General features: G+C 36.5%; 1 protein-coding gene across 16 annotated transcripts in view; it reads right to left on the bottom strand.

The window, feature by feature from the left end:
- The window catches only part of CDC42BPA (CDC42 binding protein kinase alpha), a 336,405-nt gene that overhangs the window by 173,459 nt on the left and 141,275 nt on the right, over positions 1 to 21,671 (bottom strand). For all 16 annotated transcript variants that reach the window (XM_059145519.1, XM_059145527.1, XM_059145524.1 and 13 more), the window contains exon 6: positions 4,843 to 4,936. In XM_059145519.1, the coding sequence (XP_059001502.1) occupies positions 4,843 to 4,936 (94 nt within the window). The remainder of the gene's footprint in view (positions 1 to 4,842; positions 4,937 to 21,671) is intronic.

Here is a 21,671-nt window from a genome sequence, read left to right as displayed (position 1 = left end):
TACATGAGAGCCAAAAAGCAAGCTGAGACCTGATTTGCAAAGTACCAAAATCTAGGAAAAGCTAAAACTGAGGCAGCTGCCCAGGTAATAAATAATGGCCCATACAAAGACATATAATTATAACAATTCAGAACACTGGGAAGAATAGAATATCCTAAACGCTTCTAAAAAAGGAAGGAAAGGTTTAACAGAAGAACTGAGATTTAGAATGGCATCAGATATCTCAACAGTAAATTAGAAGACGATGCAATGCCTGCTAAATTCTAAGAAAAATCATTTGAAATCTACATTACTATGCCCAAACAAAGTATCAATCAAATATGAGGGTAGAAGTGGAAGCATTTTTCACATGTGCAAGATTATAAAATATTTACTTCCATAAATAGCTCTCAGGAGAGCTACTGAGAGCTACTACCAGATAAAGAGAAAGTCAGACATGGGACCCAGGAAAGAGAGGATCCACTGCTTGATGGCCATGCAGTGAATCCCACTATGAAGAGTAAGATAGTCCTGGCAGGACAGTGCTACAACAAGCCGGCAAAACAGTCTGGATGAGCAGGGAGAAGGCAAGACTCCAGCACAGCTCCCTCCAAAAATAAAAGGGAATCATTAGGTTACTTAATGTTTCTGAGAGAGAAAGGAATTAGGGCTTAGAAATTTGAGGATAAACTGGTGAGAGTTATATAGAAAACAAGACAAAATGTTCACTTACACCACGGACAACAAAAAGTGTTCAAGAAAAGAACTGTAATTGGGCGCCTGGGTGGCTCAGTGGGTTGAGCCGCTGCCTTCAGCTCGGGTCACGATCTCAGGGTCCTGGGATCGAGTCCCGCATCGGGACTCTGCTCAGCAGGGAGCCTGCTTCCTCCTCTTTCTCTACCTGCCTCTCTGCCTACTTGTGATCTCTCTCTGTCAAATAAATAAATAAAATCTTTAAAAAAAAAAAAAAAAGAAAAGAACTGTAATTAAAATAAACTGAACGCAATGGCAAAATTATTAATAATATTTGTATAGAGTCATAAAGAATTGAACAGGATTTAAGAAAACTCTAAGAAGATAGAAAGTGTATGGGATGGGTGAGATGGTAGGAAATTAAGAGGTAATAACTAGTACTAAATAATCAAAAGACAGTAGCACAAATATGATAACAAGAAATAGGTAAGTAAAGGAAGCTACAAAACAAGCAGCCAGAAGACTCCCAAGTGTCTGCCTCTAGCACAGGAGATTTGGAGGCAGAAAGAATGGGACAAAAGGACGCAATTTTTATGACAAGCCTCCTTAAAATACATATAGATCACTCTGATTTAAAAAAACATAAAAATAAAATGGAAATAAAACAAGTAAAAAGGCTTGTTCGTTATAATTTTCTAAATGGAGGATAAACATGCTATATGTCCAGGAGAATTATTTTGAGATCATCAGCAAAGAATGAATGAGCAGGAAGACACACCAGGATTTCAAGGAATATACTTGACCAGGTGTAACTCATACAGACAGAAACAGTCTTCACCACATTCTGGAATGCACAGGGATTTGGAAGGCCGCCTATCAGACTCCAGGAAAAGAGCCCCAGCTTTGAGTCTAAGGAGCGTATGACCCGCAGGACTCAGGGAAACGCTAGCTCTTCTCCTGGAATTCTTCTTCACTGTAGCACTCTGCTCTCCAGAATTCTTTTTTTTTTTTTTTTTTTTTTTTTAAAGATTTTATTTATTTATTTGACAGAGAGAGATCACAAGTAGACAGAGAGGCAGGCAGAGAAAGAGAGAGGAGGAAGCAGGCTCCCTGCTGAGCAAAGAGCCCGATGCGGGACTCGATCCCAGGACCCTGAGATCATGACCTGAGCCGAAGGCAGCGGCTTAACCCACTGAGCCACCCAGGCGCCCCAGAATTCTGATCCAAAACCTCCTGAGGCCACAGCCTCCCCGATTTGAATCTGTGTCTTCATAACTCAGCCAGCCCTCCCTTCTTGCTTCATACCTGCCATGATCAGCTGCCTACTTCATGCTTCACAGAGACACAGATGTTATGGAGGCGCAGTTCCACGGACATTCACATGGTTACTGCCCTCATAAGATCTTTACTTCTACAAATACCATAACCCCATTATTTTTGCTTTTCACACTCATCAAATGGCTTTTATGTATATTTTGAAGGAAAGATAAGCCTTTTTTTTTTCTTTATCCTACAGATCTTATTTATCATATCTGATATTCTTTATCCTACTGATCTAATTATCCAAATGGTACCATTTCCTTTGGATTAAAGGACATTCTTGAGCATCCAGGCCTGCTGGAGAGTAATCTCTTTCACTTAATTGAAAATGTCTTTTATTCACCTTCATTTTTGACGAATATTTTTGCTTGGCAGAGAATTCTTGGTCTATAGATTTTTTCTCTTTCAGCACTTTAAAGATATTATTTCTGATGAGACGCCTATGGTTATTCTTACCATTTTCCCAAAGTATGTAACACGTTTTTAATTCTGGCTGCTTTCCATTTTTTTCCTCTTACCTTTAATTTTCAGGAGTTTAATTGTGTGGTTCCTTTTAACCTTGAGGTACACTAAGATTCTTAGATTTGTGTTTTTCACCACATTTGGTAAGTCTGAGCCATCAACCCTACAAATTCTTTCTGTTCCTGTTTCACTCTTTTTTCTTTCTGGTATTCCAATCATGTGGACCCCAGAGCCTGAATTTATTTTGCTTCAATCTTTTCCTTTCTGTTCTTCAGACTGGATCATCACTATTGACTGGTCTTCAAACTCACTGGCACTTTCTTCTCTCATCTCTAATCTGCCATTAATCTTCTCCTGTGAGTTTTTATTTCTATTACAACCAACACTTTAAGTTCTAAAAAGGTCCATTTGATTTCTTTTCTTGCTGAGATTCCTTATCTGAGCCATCGTTAAAACTACATTTTGATTCTTTAGACATATTTATTTAAAAAACATATTTATGATAGCTTTATTATGTCTCTAAGTCCAATATCTGTGCTGTCAAATTTTCTACTGACAACTTTTATTTTTTTAAATCTGTAACAGAATCTCTATCCTATCCCTGTTGTTGTTTGGTCTGGTGATTTCTGATTAAATGTTGGTCATTGACAGAAAAAGTTATTATAGACAGTATGAACTGTATTATCTTCCACTGAAGATGTTAAATATTATTGAAGCAGATAAAAAAAAAAAAAACCACTTGATCTCCTTAAACAAGGATTAGCTTACAATTACACTCTTTGGGACCAGATCTGCAGAAATTCTAAGATTCATCTCAATCCCCCTGACTTAGAAGACCACTTTCAAACTCAATGAATTTTATCAGGACTTGGATTTAGACTGTTATACAGGTTTAGAGTAAGTCTTACATAGTATAAAGGTGTTAAATAGCTACCCGGGGCCAAAATTCCAGTGTACCCATGTACTCTCTCTTCTCCAGCACCACTTGATTTTCAGAAACCTGTTCAATTTTCAGATACACAGCATCTATTATTTGGTACATCTGCTGTCTTATACTGCTTTTGTACAGCCCAACCTGCAGGAGATAGCCCCATAGGCATACTTTAGGCCCTCTCTCTGAAAAACTTCCTTCTCTCCAGTGTTAAACACTGCAGACTAACTAACTCAGCTCTGGAGAACTGCTACCCTCACCTCTAACACTAGGTTTCTGCATCAAGAGCCAGCAAACTGTACCCATACTGGGAAATGGTAAGGTACATCTCATGAATTCATTTCTCTCAAAGATAACAGTCTTACGCTGCCTGTTGTCCACTGCCTGAAAACAGATGTCCCATATATTATGTACAATTTTACAGTTTTTTATAGTGAGAGGACAATTTGGTACCAATTACTCCTTTGATTATGGCTAGAAGTAGAAGTCATAAAACCCAATTTTTTGAAAGTTTATCTCCTTAGGATACATTTTCAGAAGTCCAATTACTGGTCCAAAATAATATACATTTTCATGGCCTTTAGAATATATTATACTAAACTGCTTTCCAAAATAATTTCTGCCAAGTGAAATTACATATACTTGGATCTGTGCTATACAGCCAGGAAACTGAAGTAAAAACAAACAAAACAAAACAAGGAATAAAATTGGGACATATAATCCTTTAAGTTTATATGAGGGACCAAGGGTTAGTAGAAGTAAACCAAATGGGAATGTGAAACTAAATTCACATAGAAATGTTCTGATGAAAGCATTCATTTGTTGAATATTGTCCCTCAAAAAAACTAGACAACTAGGAAAGAAGATTTAAAAAAATAAAGGTGAAGAAGGAATCACATTTTCTTCTCCCATGTGGGACTTGTTTTATTCACCTCTCTAAAACAGTGAAAATACCTCAAGTACAATAAACAGTGCAGCTAAAGAAAAAAACAAATAAGGTTCTCATAAAAGACACACTGTATCAATCATAACATCATTAATATAAGCAGTTAAAAATGGCATTGGAGGGGCGCCTGGGTGGCTCAGTGGGTTAAAGCCTCTGCCTTCGGCTCAGGTCATGATCCCAGGGTCCTGGGATCGAGCCCCACATCGGGCTCTCTGCTTAGCAGGGAGCCTGCTTCCTCCTCTCTCTCTCTGCCTGCCTCTCTGCCTACTTGTGATCTCTGTCTGTCAAATAAATAAATAAAATCTTTAAAAAAAAAAAAAGAAAAGAAAAATGGCATTGGACTTTGTATACAAACCTTATTAAGTATCCCTAATGCCATTGTGGGAAAAGGTGGAGCACAGAAAGACAAATGGATGGATGGATACTTAGAAAATATAAATAGTTTCTAAAAACAGGACAAGTAGCAAGGGAGATATCTGTGGACAAAATAACTTGATTCATCTTTATTTACCGTTCCATCTTCCATCAGCTTCAGACAAGAACCAAAATCTGCTAATCGAATATGTCCGTTCATATCCATCAATATATTGTCAGGTTTGATGTCCCTGAAAAGACAGACACATTCAATTTTTAGTTGAGAAAAATAAACATAACTATTTACTTGGTAAGATAAAAATTCATCTGAAAACTTCAACTTCTTTTAAAAGTTTACTTTTACTCTAAGAAAACCTACTTAACTACTTTATGGGCTCAAATCCTGGCTCTGATTCATATGAAAACATTCATAAACACATGTACTTTCAGTGTTCTGAAAAAAAATGCTTTTTGGCAGTTCTTCATCTTTTTTTTTTTCTTAAGAGAGAGAGAGAGAGAAAGTGTGTGCACATGAGCAAGTGGGGGTGGGGCATAGGGAGAGGGAGAAAAAGAATCTTAAGCAGATCCTATGCTCAGCACGGAGCCCAACAGGGCCTGATAATCACAACCCTGAGATTATGACCTGAACTGAACTAAGAGTCAGACACATCACTGACTAAGCCACCCAGCACCCCCTTCCAGGCAGTTTTCATTCAGGTTAAATTAATTTAGATTAATTTAGATTTGCATAGATTCCAATATGACCATGATAGGTCTACTTTCTGTATACAGAGAAGTAATTACTTGACATACACAAAATGTACTATCCTCTAGCCCGTGAAATTGGAGAGGGAAAAATATAGTTCCTAGACCTGGAATGTAAATGTAAATAAATAAATTTTCAATTATTTCCGGTCAAAGTAACTGCAAAGAAATTTCTTCATAAAACTTCTTTGAAATACAACTGACACAACTGCTTAGTAGTAATTTATGTTATATAAAGCTATTTATAGCTGTTAAGTCAAAAGCTTCTAAGATATCCAAATCTAATTAACAACAAATTATATCACACCAGTTTTTGTATTTGTTTCTACATCTGAATAAACAAAAGGGTTGCAAATCTTGGCAAAAATACATAAAATGATTCCTATAAAGACCCTGCAACAAGTTTTTTTAATCACCATCTAAAGATGAATTCCAAAAAACTAAGAGATCAGACCCTCTCGATATATTCTACATGTAGAGGAAGAAAAAAAATCATCTATGAACATCATATATACAAAAACAATTCTATTACCATGTGGTTAGGGTCACCTTTTTTTCCCTCATCTCTTTCTTTATTTATCTTATAACTGGAAGTCTGTACCTCTTAATCCCATTTATCTATTTCATCCATCACCCGAACCACCTCCCCTCTGACAACCTTCAGTCTGTTCTCTGAATTTAAGAGTCTACTTTTTTTCTTTCTTTGTTCATTAGTTTTGTTTTTTAGACCTAAACATAAATGAAATCACCTGGTATTTATCTTTTTTTTTACTTACTTCATTTAGCACACTTTCCAGGTACATTCATTTTGTCACAAATGGCAAAAACATTATTTTTATGGTTAATATTCCATTATATATATTCCATATATATATATATGTATATATGTACACACACACACACACACACACACACACCCTATCTTCTTTGTCCATCCATCTATCAATGGATATTTTGGCTGCTTCTGTATCTTGGCTACTGCAAATAATGCTGCAATAAACATAAGGGTGCACATATCTTCTCAAATTAGTGTTTTTGTGTCTTTGGGTAAATACCCAGGAATGGAATTACTGGATCATATGGTATCTCCATTTTTAATATTTTTGAGGAACCTCCATATTTTCCACCAACACGTGTTATTTCTTATCTTTTTTTATTCCAGCCATCCTGACAGGTATGATGTAACATCTCATTGTGGTTTTGATTTGTATTTCCCTGATGGTGACTGATGTTGAGCATCTTTTCATGTACTTCTTGGCCATTGTTAAGTACTCTTTTGAAAAAAAAAAAATCACCCCCCCTTTTTTTTAGTTTGTTGTTGTTGTTGTTATTGTTTTGGACTGCTTGGTTTTTTTGTTATTATGTTGGTTGACTTCTTTGTATATTTTGGATATTAACCCCATACTGGATATTATCATTTACAAGTATCTTCTCCCATTTAACAGGTTATCTTTCATCTTGTTGATGGTTTCCTTCGCTGTGCAAAAGCTTTTTATTTTGATGCAGTCCCAACAGTCTATTCTTGCTTTTGTTTCCCTTGCTTGAGGAGACATACTTAGAACAAAGCTGGAGATATCACAATCCTAGATTTCCAGATATACTACAAAGTTACAGTAATGCAAATAGTATGGTACTGGCACAAAAACAGCTCAGTGGAACAGAACAGGGAGCCCAGAAATAAGCCCAAGCTTATATGGCCAACTAATCTATGACAAAGGAGGCAAGAATATACAATGGAGAAAAGATAGTCTTTTCAATAAATGGCTTTGCGAAAACTGGACAGCTACATGCGAAAGAGTGAAACTGGATCACTTTCTTATACCACACACAAAAATAAACTCAAAATGGATGAAAGACCTAAATGTGAGACCTGAAATCATAAAACTAAAAGAAAAGACAGACAGTAATCTCTTTGAGATTGACCTTGGCAGAATTTCTGTAGGTATGTCTCCTTACATAAGGGTCCTTTAATTTAACCTGAATGATACCACTTAAGGTCTCTATGCCTCCTATCTGTAATGAAAGGATAATACTATGGAAGTAATTTGTGTGTTGAACATCATGAGTTGGCAAATACTGACCTAGAGGCCAAATCCATCCCACTGCCCATTTTTGCAAATAAAATTTTATTATAAATAAAGTCACATCCATTCACTTATAAAAGTATTATGTATGGCAGGCTTTCCCACTACAACAGCAGAGCTGAGTAGTTCTGACTACAGACAGTGTGGGCTTCAAAGCCTAAAATATTTCCTACTGGGCCTCTTCAGAAAAAGTTTGGTGACACCTCTTGAAGATGATAGATGACTACTTAACAGAGACTAGTAGATAGATGGACTGAAAACAACTTTAATAGGAAATTGGCTTCATTATCCTCAATGTTTGAATTTATCCTGTGGTCTCAGAATGGTGTATTTAAAAAAAGATTTTTTCTGTTGTTTGGAAACATCAAAGAAGGATACTTTAGTGCTAGAAGGAACCTTAGAAATTACCTAAACCATTTTTAGAGGAGTATAAAGAATGTGTTTTATTTTTCATTTTTAAAAATATTAAGCTGTATAGTCACTACACATACTGCTACTGGCATATTCTCAGATTTTAAAGAGGACTAAAGGAATTATAGAAAAGGAAAACAGTGAAAGGATTCATAATCATCAATAATATTTCAGGGTATTTTAAAAATAGAAACTATTAAAGTAGACAAATAGAAACTATTAAGTAGACAAATAAGTTATATTTATAACAATAATGAAATGGAAAATAATTAACAGGATAGTACTGATGCTCCTTAAGTATCCCGTTACCCTTTCATATTATCTCCTTCACCCACTCCCCACAGGTTGGCAACCACAACCCTGGCAATTACTATATCCATACATATTTTATATTAGGACATGTATACCACCATAAGATTATGAATCTTTCTAATGTCTTTAAACTTTATAACTGATACCAAAAACTGTATAGCCTTAGAAATATTATTTTACTCTAATACTGTGGCTAGAACATGTTACCCATGTTGACATACATTGCTTTAGTCTGTTAGTTTTACCTGCTATATGGAATACTTCCATGGACCAAATTTATCAGTTCTCCTTATTATAGAATTTAGTTCTCAACAATTTTAGATTGTGGATTATTTTGCTATCACACAAAATTCTGAAATGAATATTTTTACCAATGGCACCTAGTGCTCATCTATGAACATTTCTCCAGGCTGCAAATCTAGAAGTGGGACTGCTATGATGAAAGACATGTGCGTCTTCAACTTCATAATCATGAATACCACTAAGTTTAAGAATCTTTTTTACATTATCACTAGTCATCTCACATTCCTCTTCTGTAAAATGCCAGTTAATATCCTTTGCCATTTTCTTACACTGTGTGTGTGCTGTTTGTTTTTTGGGTTTTGGTTAATATTCAGGAATTCTGTTTACTCAAGCTTAGTTTACATGTGTTACAAATCTCTTCTCTCAGCATGTGGGCTTATTTTCCCACATTGTTTATAATGTCTTATTCGTAAAAAAATTATTTAATGTCAATGTAGTCTTCTAATTTACGATTTGTTTTTGTCTTTTTCACTATTTTCAGCTTTACTGAGATATAACTGACAAATAAAATCATATATTTAGAGTATACAACATGATGATTTGATAGATAATACACATCGTGAAGGGATTCTCACTGTTGCGTTAACACACTCCTCATGTGTTCTTTTGTTTTTGGTGGTGTTTTTCAGTAAAACGTTTAATTTCCAATCTCTTAGAAAAGTTCAATCATACAACACGGTTTTACCAACTACAGCCACATTATACAGTAGCTTCTCAGACCTTATTCATTTCTTTTTATTTAATGGGATGGGTGGGGCAGAGAGAGGAGGAAAGATAATTTCCAAGCAGACTCCCTTTTGAGTGACAAGCCCAACGCAGGGCTCGAACCCATGACTCTGATATCATGACCTGAGCTGATGTCAAGAGTCAGAAGCTTAACTGACTGAGCCACCCAGGTGCCCCAAGACATTATCCATCTTGTACCTGGAAGTTTGTACCCTTTGACCAACCTCTCTCTATTTCCCCAGCCCCTGGCAACCACAATTCTACTCTCATAATTTGTGGTTTGTGTCCCAGGAAATCTCCCTTATCTTTCCCCAGAGGTCCTACAGATACTGTCCCATATTTTCCCCTATAAGTTTCAAAGTTTTGCTTTTCACTTCAAGTCTTTAGTCTCTCTGGAATAAAAGTTTGCATGCAGTGTGAGATAAAGGCCCATCCCATTTCCTTCTGTCCCAACAGCACTGACTGAACGACATCCTTTAACCACTGATTTCTCCCACCATTTAGGTTGCAAACCAAGTGGGTCTGTTTCAGAACTTCCTAAAGCAGTTTCCTTTAACAGTCTCCAGGGGAAAAGGAAGACTATTAATAATCACCAGAACAATAAGCATAAACTGAGATACACGATCATCCTATGTATATGCCTATAACTGGACAAATACTACACTATCTTAATTATGAAAGCTCTGTAATGACTTCTTTACTCCTGCGGACCAGGATTTTAAAATGTCATGGCTCTTCCAGATGAATGCTAGGATCAACTGAGTATGTTCAATAGGACACACAGAGACTTTGATGGGAATCACAATGATTTTATAAATTAATCTAAAAGAACTGGTGTCTTTATAAGAAGACTCTTCCCATCCATGTATACAGTGTATCTCACTTCTGAGTATTCTTGTATATCTTTCAATAATACTGAAAGTTTTCTGCAGAGAACTTTTATTATCCATATAGCTATTACTTATCTTTTATTAACTATGTATCTATGTTTTCTTACCTATAGTTTTTGGTACCTTACAGTTTTGTTGCTATTGTGAATGGGATTTTCTTCAAAGAAGCATTCTCATTCTGCTTTCAATTTTAGAGGGAATGTTTCTAATGTTTCGCCATTAAGTATGATCCTTGGTTTAGATTTTCAGTAGAAATTCAGAATCAGCTTATAAGAATTATCTTCAACTCCTAATTTGCTAAAAGTATCAGGAATGGATATTCAATTTTATTACTTTTAGTACTGAGATTTTATGGTTTTCCTCCTTAAGTTTATTAATATAGTTTATTACACTAATAGATGCTCTAATGTTGGAACTTCCTGGCATCCTAGAATGAAACCCACACATGACAATTTTTTTAAATGTACCATGCATCACGGAGTGTAAAATTCCATTGATTATAAAGATGCACCACTATATCATGTGCCCCTAAAGGACAGAACACACAACTACAATTATAAAAGCCATTATTTTAAAAAGCATCCAATCTGGGACACCTGGGTGGCTCAGTGGGTTAAAGCCTCTGCTTTCGGCTCAGGTCGTGATCCCAGGGTCCTGGGATCGGGTCCCGCATCGGGCTCTCTGCTTCGGCGGGAAGCCTGCTTCCTCCTCTCTCTCTCTGCCTGCATCTCTCCTACTTGTGATCTCTATCTGTCAAATAAATTAATTAAAAAAAAAAAAATAAAAAATAAAAAAAATAAAAAAAAAATAAAAAGCATCCAATCTTAGAGAAATTAAATTGAAAAATCAGTCTGTCTTATTAGTGTTGACAAATATAACATCTATACTGCTGAATTTGATTGTTTTTCTCTTTAGGATTTTTGCTTTTATATTCATAAGTAATATTGTTCTATAAACACTCTCTTCTATAAACCCTATCTTTCGCAAGTTTTGTTATCAAGGGGTTACATTTTTCAAAAATGTTCAAATTTTCTGAAATAATTTATACAGGATTCAATTACTGCTTTCTTAAGAGTAAAAGAAAACTTTATCCATAAAACAACATTTGTAGCAGCTATACTGTCTGCAATAGCTCAAAACCATGGGGGGAAATAAACCTCAAATGGCCACCAACAGGGAGGTGGACGAGTTATCATATATTTATACAAGAGAAGACTACCAACCAATAAAGAAACATCTACTGTCATATACGTCAAACTGAATGAAACTCAAAAATCTATATGTTGATAAAAACACATCAGACAGAAAAGAATACACCATGTAGAATTCTGCTTATAAGACGTTCCAGAACAGGTTAAAAACTAAGTTATAGGGACAGAAACAAGAGCAACTCATGGCTGGAGAAACAGAGCTTAACTGGGAAAGAGCACAAGGCGATTTTCAGGGTAATAAAAACATTATACATCTTGACTGTGATGATGGCCACACAGGTGTATCCATTGTCAAAACTCAGCACAGCACATTTGCCATGTGTGAATTTTATCATGTGTATTTCAATGTTAAAAATAAAGGGGGGGGAAGGTACAAAATGCCTAAAGATATAAGAGATTGAAGTCTTGTGGAAGGAAAATGTCCCATTACTAGATTTCTTTAAACGTTTTTAGGGTTATTCCATGATTTCTATTTCTTCATGAGTACACTGTAGAGGCTTATGGTTTTCTAATGCACATTTCATCCACATTTTCAAAATTTTACTGGAGTATAGCTGCTCACAGTATTGTTACTATTTTTTAAATCTACAACATACTAACAGTTCTATTCCTAGTCAGACTTCTTTAAATCTCTATATTGTCCTGATAAAAATAACACCTAAGGCTTATTTAGTACTTTCTATTTTCTGCACAGTGCTTTTTAAAATTAGATTTTATTTATTTATTTATTTATTTATTTATTTGAGAGAGAGAGTGAAAGAGAGCATGAGAGAGTAGAAGATCAGAGGGAGAAGCAGACCCCCATGGAGCTGGGAGCCTGATGTGGGACTCGATCCCGGGACTCTGGGATTGTGACCTGAGCCAAAGGCAGTCACTTAACCAACTGAGCCACCCGGACACCCTATTCCATGCAGTATTTAAGTGACAGAGATTTTTTTTTAGATCAGCAAGTAAAAACGCAACTAATTGCTGCACACATAAGAGATGCTCAAAATGAAAAGAGTAAAAATAAGATCACAGAAAATCAGAGGCATATGGATACCATTACTAAAAGGCTGGTATACCATGCAATGTAAATTTCAAGGCAAAAACAAAACAAAAAGCAGTAACAGTGATAAAAAGGATCCCTGAGTTAGGCCTAGCTCAAGATAACATGTACGAATTTGTACATTCCACTTTCCTGGGGAAAGAGGAGGTGAGGGAGGATGCTGGTAAGATGAAATAATTCTCTCCTCACCTTGCACTCCCTATCTGATGTAGGGTCGCAGGACCAGGCTGTACCTGCAGGTGCCAGAAGTAAAGGTTTCTGTTTTTGTGTGTTTTTTTTTTTAAATTTAAATCCAATTAATTAACATACAATGTATTGTTAGTTTCAGAGGTAAAGGTCAGTGATTCATCAGTCTTATATGATACCAGCGCTCTCCTAAACTCTCCCCTATGCGCTTCTTCTCTTGGCTGAGTTTAATCTGTACCCTCTCCATATCATAAACTGCAGAGAAGTTTTCAGGAAATTCTAGGAGTCCTTGCAAATTATGGAAACCTCAGTAGCTCATTCTGATACTTCCAATTCAAATTCAGAACTACAAAGTTTATACTTGTCCTCTTTGATCTCACATCAGTGTCCCCTTCCTTCTGCACCAACAGGCCTGACTCTTAAGGACACAGGGGGTAAGAGAAGTGAACTGGAGTACCCCATAATCACACATTTGCTTTATTTCACATTCACACACAACAATCTCAAAATAACATTATTTATGCCAGCACCATAAATTTGATGACTGAAAACACTTTGAAAAAAATGTGTACAAATTCTCCCAATTGTCACCACCTTTTATGGTTGCAGCCTATGTCCATTCCAAGAGCAAACAGCCGTAAATGCTGTTCCCGCTCACTCTTAACTTTTCTTGTTTTCACTTCTACAGCTACTTAATGAGCAACTCCAGTCCTTAAGCTGATGTCTGCCTGTCATTTTGGTTGTCTGTAGCTCATTCTCTAACAGATTACTAGATTCTTCAGGAAGAATTCATGGGATCAACATTCCCCAGGCTCCTGCAAGTTGACGACATTTGTGAGTGTTCTTTATACCTGAAAGGTGATTATGTTTGTGTTCTCTTTTCTGGGACATCATAAATATTTAACACATTGTTTTTCAGTCATAAACCTTTATTGTTGAATTGTCTGATGATAAATTCATTTTCTTGCCCCTGTAAATCACTTTTTTTTTTAAATGTTATGGTAGTCACTTATTCTTTTTGTCTCATAGGATTTTTTCCTTTTTTCCCCAAAAAAATGTTTAAAGGTCTATAATTATACCAGAATTTGCTTATGCTCTATCTCTATCCATTATGTTCCAGTTGTCATACATATTACAAATTTGCTCACTGACTATCTACCAAAACAAATTTCTTTAAACAGTCAAATGTTTTAAAGAACCCCAGAGAGGGGTGACCTGGCTGGTTCAGTTGGTGAAGCATGAAACTCTTCATCTAAGGGTTGTGAGTTCAAGCCCCATACTGGATGCAGAGATTGCTTAAAAATAAATAGATATTTTTAATCTTTAAAAAAATAAGAATTTAAGAGGAAAAGTGTTGTATACACACAATTTTTTAAAACCATTTACTATGCTCTTTCTTCTTTCTTGAAGCCCCACATTTCCTTCTGCTAACATTTCCTTCATTCTGAAATGTGTAATTAGCATTTCTGATAAGGAAGGTCTTGAGTAATAAATTCTTTTGGGTTTCATGTATCTAAAAATATTCTCTTTCTAACTTCATCCCTGAAGGAAATTTTCACTGGATATAAAATTCTAGGTTGATAGTTTTCTTCTTTCCAGTACTGTAAACATTTTGTTCAATTATTCTTTAGTCCCTGTGGTCTTGATGAGAAATCTGAGCTCTCTCAGATTGTTCTTCCCCAGTATGTAAAGCATTATTTTCCTCTAGATGCTCTCAAGACTTTTCGTATCCTTTGTATTCCATACTTTGATTTGGAGGTGCTTTGTCAAATTTATATTGTTTTGATTTGCTGTGACTGTTGATTCTCTAAATTCCTATGTTTCTCCAAACTTGGGACATCTTCAGCCATTATTTTTTCTGCTCTGTTCTGTCTTTCTGGGGCTCCAATTACATATGTTACATCTTTTCATCACTTATCTGTTCATTCTTACAATCTTTCCATGTCTAGTTTGCAAAGAATAATTTCCGTTGATCTACACTCAGTTTCACTGACTTTCTGTTATGAGTCTCCTTTCTGATACAGATGCCATTCAGTGAATTTTTATTTGAGATACTGTATTTTTCTATTGTGAAGGTTTCATTTTGTTTTTTTCCTATTTCACTACTGAAATTTTCTATCATCTCATTCATTTTAAATGTTTTCCTTTATTTCATGAAGTATGCTTAAAGTAAATACTCTTTTAAAGGTTTTATCTGATAATTCTTCCAATTCAAACCTAGGTCATCTGACCTGGGTCATCTTGAGCTATCAGTCCACTTTTTTTCTCTTGAGACTCAATCATTTCCTGACAGACTAATTTTGGCTTGTACTGTGTATAATTGTGATCCCATGGCACACTATGGACTCTGTCAAAAATCTCTGGAAAATGCTGGCATTTTAGTTTTACCAGACAACCTGGTTAAACTGAGATGTACACTCTAGTATACTCTACAACAGGACTGAACCTTGAAAACAATGTGCTAAGTGAAAGAAGTCCATTGAGAGACACCCATTAGCTTTCCATTGATGTGAAATGTCCAGAATAGACAAATCTACAGAGAGAGACAGATTAATGGTTCCTTAGGGCTAGGGAAATAAGGGAACAGGGAGGTGAGAACTTTAGGGTACAGGGTTTCTGTACAGGTGAGGAAAATGGTTAAAACAGACTAAGGTGTGGAGCTCCTGGGTGGCTCAGTGGGTTAAAGCCTCTGCCTTCAGCTCAGGTCATGATTCCAGAGTGCTGGGATCGAGTCTCACATCGGGCTCTCTGCTCAACAGGGAGCCTTCTTCCTCCTCTCTCTCTATCTGCCTACTTGATCTCTGTCAAATAAATAAATACATCTTTAAAAAAAAAAAAACAACAGACTGCGGTGATGACTAAACATATCTGTGGATACACTAAAAATCACTGTACATTTTAATTGACTCAATTGTATGGTATGTGAATTACATCTCAGTAAAGCTGTTAAAAAAAAAAGTCTATTTATAATGAAATCTTATAGCATTTTTTAAAAATATTTGTTTATTTATTTGTCAGAAAGAGAGAGAGAGAAAGCACACAAGCAGGCAGAGAGGCAGGCAGAGGTGGAAAGAGAGACAGGCTCCTTGCCCAAGGACCCCAGGATCATGACCTGAGCCGAAGGCAGCGGCTTAACCCACTGAGCCACCCAGGCATCCCCTTACAGCATTTTTTAATGAAGATCCTCTGAATATCAATGGCAAGTAGTACAAAAAGGCAGAGATCACGCTTTCCTCCTCTGGGTGAAAAGTTTGGAATAAGTCATGAGCCAGTAACATATCAATGATTACTATTAATGTTAATTACCAAAGACAACATCTAATACTATTAAGAGTGGAGCCAATAAAGAAAAGTTTGTTATTTTTATATCTTTTTTTTTTTTTTTAAATGAAGGGTTTAAAATGGAGAGACAATTCTTTTGTTTGTTTGTTTTGACAGAGAGAGAGAATCTCAAGCAGACTCCATGCCCAGTGCAGACCCCACACAGGGCTTGATCTCACAACCTGGAGATTACAACCTGAGCCGAAACCAAGAGTCAGACACTTAACTGAGCCACTCAGACGCCCTGAGAGAATTCTCCATTTTTAAAAACCAGTTTCATATTCTACCATTACCTAATTGTATGGACACCTATTTCCACTAAGAACTGTAAAATGATAGGTGATCTAAAATAATGGAACTTCTCTCCCCAGATATGCATATCTAATTCTTACTAATCAACAAGCGTAAAGCATTAAATACTTTATATTATCACTGACCTCTGTGACAAAACAATCTGCCCACTATCAATGACTTTCCCTTCGCTATCAAAGCAGTTTCTAATAAGGTCCTTCTAGTTTGGAGACAGCATGAGCACCACTCTTAAAATGGTGATATTATAAAACCTATAGGAGAAACAGAAATCAAGGTAAGATCCTGGCTACTGAAGAACACACAATACCAGCTGGTAACATTTTGGTATCAGAATTAACATTCTGATTATTTACATATTCTTTAAAAACACCACAAATATTCTCATCTTTCCATTTTTGTCATCTAAAACTACATCACAGGATAATCAAACATACCATTCTAACCAGATCAAGCTTACTTTTTTTGTTGTTCTAGTAGGATTTTGTGTCTTTCATTATTATTAGCACACTTGATGTTGTAGCTGACTACTGGAACACCAAGCCTATTGCTGAGTTTAATTAACATATTTAGAAATAAGTTGGGGTTTTTTTCTCAACCTATAATTAGAGCTTGCTTTACTATAACCCAACATTTGGCTTGTACTTTAATCAACCAGAGTCAGACATATGCTACATGATACCGTTTAGTTGTTAGAAATAATCTCTTACATAAATTTTGCATTTAAGCAAATAAATGATTGAAAAGAAAGACACTCTTAAAATGCAAAGTTCTTATTCAGGAAATCAAAAATGGAAATGCTGGTATTCAGACTTTTAGCTGAAAATCAAAGTGCATCCATGGCAAGTCTCAAACCTGAGGTGACAGATCAAAAATAAAGTATTTAATGACTACCAAAACCAGCCATTCTATTAAAAGCATTTAAAAAATGGATATACTCTTATAACAATGTTTTTATATTGTATTTTTCTAAGTATTCAAGTGATACCTTGAACGTTAAAATAATGATAAAACTTTACTTCTGAATCTTAATGGTCATTCTTTGCATATCTTGTTTACTTTGGTCCTCCTCCTCAGCTAAGCTAATTCCATTTGTTGAACTATCTACTTCCTACCACGGACTGGCTTTTTCCTAGAGGTCCTCCTGATTCACTTGTTCACCTCCTCTTTACTCTCTTATTCTATATTTCCACAGTGCTTAGGTATATTAAAAAATTATATTTTGCTTTTTTTTAAAACCTGTTTTTGTTGTCATTCAACTGCTCTCTATTATTACAGGTAAGCATATTTCATTCCCACCCACGAAAGTAGGTAGGATACTGGTAAAACAGGACTCTTTGAACAAGACTTGTGAATGAATTTACAAAATTAAAAATTTTTGTCCAACTTGGGTACAACTGTGAAGCAGAAGTTATTTTCTTGAAATTGGTCTTTTTTTCAAAAGACAGTTAACTGAATGTAAAGAATGTACTAGTACTTACATAAAACCATATTACTTACTAAATAGTAAGTAAAATAAATAACTTACTAAATAGTAAGTAAAACCATATTACTTACTAAATAGCAGATCTCACTCCCACTCCTAATACCCAGGACACTAGTATCCACAAAAAAAGATACATGTTTGAAATGCACCAGCTAAGACATTAATGTAACTAAACATAAAGGGGAAGATGATTTACTTTGATTTTCCATAAGATGCCTTATCCAACACTTATTATTTCCTCCTGATGTTCCTTCTTAGTATGCTTTATTGGCCACTCCTACCCTACCCAATCTCACAATACCAAAGTTCTTCAGGGCTCAGTCCTAGACCTACTTCAGTACTGACTGTTTCACTAAGTGGCCTCAGCTTACCTTGTGATTTGCACATCATCTATCTGCCAATGACAACCAAGTACGTGGATTACAGGTTGCAGCCTTATAGAGGGTAAGAAAAATCACTTCCCAGAAGGCCAGGAGCCTAAGCAAATTTAGCAATCTATGAATTCACCCAAATTTACACAAATTGCAGGTATGACACGATGGAGACTTTCTTGGGCTTGGTTTTCAGACTTTAGAAAAGGAAGTAATAGAGTTATTTTTTTCTTAAAACCTTTTCATTTTGATATGATTACAGACCCGAAGGCAATTGCATAAATGGAACACTGAGTCCACCGTTCTCCCCAGCTTCTCCACTGCTAACAACATACATTACAGCCACAGCACAATGGCAAAACCAGGAAGCCAACACAGAGACATTAAGGGTAGATTATAGACCTTCTCAGTCTGTATCCTTTTTCCATCCGCACATGCACATGTGTGTAGTCCCATGCAATCTTATCCTGGGTGTCGATTCATAAAACCACCACCACATTCAAGATACACAGCCGTTTCATCACCACAAAGAACTACACAACCACACGCTACCTCACTCCCCATCCTGTCCCTGACCTTGTCCTCTGGGCACCGTTCATCTGTTTTCTAACTCTGCAGTTCTGAGATTCCAAGAAGTTAGGTATGAGGAACCATGTAGTACATACACTTTGAGATTTAATTCTTGACACTCAGCGTAACACCCTTCAGGCCCACCCAGGCTGCTGTGCGCAATTAGTACCACTTGCCCCTCCTCCTGCCAGGAGCACTCCCTTGTATGCATACAGCAGGTACAGTGGAGGTGTGCAACCCGCCGCCCACTCAAGGACTTGCGGGCTGCTTCTTGTATTTTGCTATTACAAAGAAAGCCACTATGAACACTCAGGTACAGGTTTTTCTGTGAATATATGTTTTAACTTTTCTGGGATAAATGTCGTCAAATGTAATCACGGAGTCCCGTGGTAAGTGCATGTTACTTTTTTTTAAAACTTTCAACTGTTCCTGAGTAGCCAAGTCATTTTACATACCTACCAGCAATGTGTGAGAGATCTACTTTCTCCACATCCTGACTGGCACTTAGTATTATCACTATTTGTTATTTTAGCAGTGCTAACATCTTCTCATTGATATCTCATTGTAGTTTTAGTTTGCATTTTTCTAATGCCTAATATTGAACAGCTTTTTATGTGTTTAGTTGCTATCTGTATCTCCTCTTGGGCAAAATGTCTCTTTGTGTCTTTTGTCCATTCCATAACTGGATTAGTTGAAGTTTTTTGATCGTGTCGAGAGTTCTTTATATATCAGAGATACAGGATCTTCATCATACATATGGTTTGCAAATATTTTCTCCCATTCTGTAGCTTGCCTTTTGGCCTCCTACCTGCTCCTTAAGAAGTGTACATGTTTTTCATTTTGGTAAAGTTCACTTCATCAATTTTTAATGTCCTATCTAAGAACTCCTCACTAAGGAGGAGGACTAAACCCTAAGTCCAGAAGATGCTCTCTGATGTTTTCTTCTACTTTATTCTCCTTTTTCAAAAACCATTTTAGCCACTCTAGTTTCACTGTATTTCCACATAAACTTTGGAGCGAGCTTATTTTTATATTTAAATAAATAAATAAATCCTCCAAATGAAAAACCTATATGAGCTGTCAAAAACACTGAAAATAAGATGGTATTATTGTGTCCCTAAGTAGAGCTGTTTAGGGCCAAGCCAGTAGCCTGAGGCCTGAATGCAGCTCCACAAAGAGAAGCAGGAGCTAGAGTTGTTAAGGGAGGGTAGCCTAACAATAATACTTTCACCTGAATAGAAGGAAAAAAACAAAACAAAACGAAGAAACCCTTGCTGGGATTTTCAAAGGGATGGCATCAAACCTACAGATCGATTTAGGGAGAACAGACATCTTTAATCTGGAAAGGTTTCATATTCATTAGGCGCTCTACCAGCAAGTGCTCTACGGGGACCATCTTTCTTCCCTCCTCAACCCCACTGCATCCTTTCCTGGCCTCCTGTGAAAGGGGAGAAGCTCTCACAGTAAGGTAAGCTCTCACAGTAAGAGCCCTATAAGTACTCATCTCTACAGCACCATTCTCCACATCTCAGCACAATGACAAGGAGGGACACCTGGGTGGTTCAGTCAATTAAGCACCTGCGTTCAGCTCAGGTCAAGATCCCAGGATGGCTGGTATTGAGCCCCGCATCGGGCTCTCTGCTCAGCGGGGAGCCTGCTTCCCTCTCTCTCTGCCTACTTGTCTCTGTCTGTCAAATAAATAAATAAAATCTCTAAAAAAAAAAAAAAAAAAAAAAGGAAGATCCCAGGACAGGTTCCTTGCTCAGCAGGAAGCCTGCCTCTCCCTCTGCCTGCTGCTGCACCTGCTTGGGTGTGCTTGCATGTGTGCTCTCTCTCACAAATATATAAAATATTTTTTAAAAAAATACAATGACACGGAAATGGTCTATGTGCCAGCAACTAGTCTTTAACACTTTAATAAGCAGCATCCTTTAATCTTTACAGGAAGACCACTGTTTTTTAGAAAAAGTTCCAAGTTGCTGTAATCTCAAGGACAAATCATTTGGCATGTAAATTTCAGAAGCTTGTGGAGGAGCAAGCACAGTAAATAAGTCTCGTGGCACCTCGTCTAATGCTTTCCTCACTACCCAGTGTTACTTGAAAACATTTTTACTTTACTTTATTTACTTTATTGTCAGTCTGTACCTCGGTTTTTTTTTTAAGATTTTATTTATCTATTTGACAGAGAGAGAGATCACAAGTAGGCAAAGAGGCAGGCAGAGAGAGAGGGGGAAGCAGGCTCCCCGCCGAGCAGAGAGCCCGATGAGGAGCTCGATCCCAGAACCCTGGGATCATGACCTGAGCCGAAGGCAGAGGCTTAACCCACTGAGCCACCCAGGCGCCCCAGTCTGGACATCGATTTTACAGCTAGCCAGAGTCAATGTCTTTAATTCCTATTTTCACGTCCCCATCCATACCTCTTTCATCTTACATTAACTAACATCTCCTTTGAAAACAGGCAAAATACTGTTTTACATTGGTTTTTTTTTTTTTAAGTGTATTTCTGGAAATTTCAAAGGTAGTTGCAAATGTTCTTGAGTAAAATATGACAACATGGTGAGCAACTGGAAGCCAAGCATGTGGGACTGACGACTCCTATCACTTGCTACTTTCCACTGCTCATTTCCTTCTCACAAAACCATGCGGAAGCAAAGACAAAATATTCATCTGAAAATGCCCTATTAGAAGACAAATAATATATTTTGGAAGTCTGGAAATAAACTTGTTTTAAAAGAACACAAAGGGAAAACATATTTCCTTCCCTGAACACATCCCATCTCCTCTATTCCCTTTTTGTATTTTCTAATTCCATATACTTGAAGTTCAAAATTATAAAACATTCTGAAATTTGGCAAATCTTGACAACTTTGATGTGAAGTTTACTGTAAAACCAGCTAACTTAACACAATGTTTGAACAAAACACTTCATTCCTTAAGCTACCTGTAGCTTGATGGCTATCACGGTATCAAGTCTACAGCACGGTACTCAAGTG

The sequence above is a fragment of the Mustela lutreola genome, chromosome 14 (genome assembly GCF_030435805.1).
Source record: "Mustela lutreola isolate mMusLut2 chromosome 14, mMusLut2.pri, whole genome shotgun sequence".
Taxonomy (NCBI): domain Eukaryota; kingdom Metazoa; phylum Chordata; class Mammalia; order Carnivora; family Mustelidae; genus Mustela; species Mustela lutreola.
This window is presented reverse-complemented; position numbering and strand designations above follow the sequence as displayed.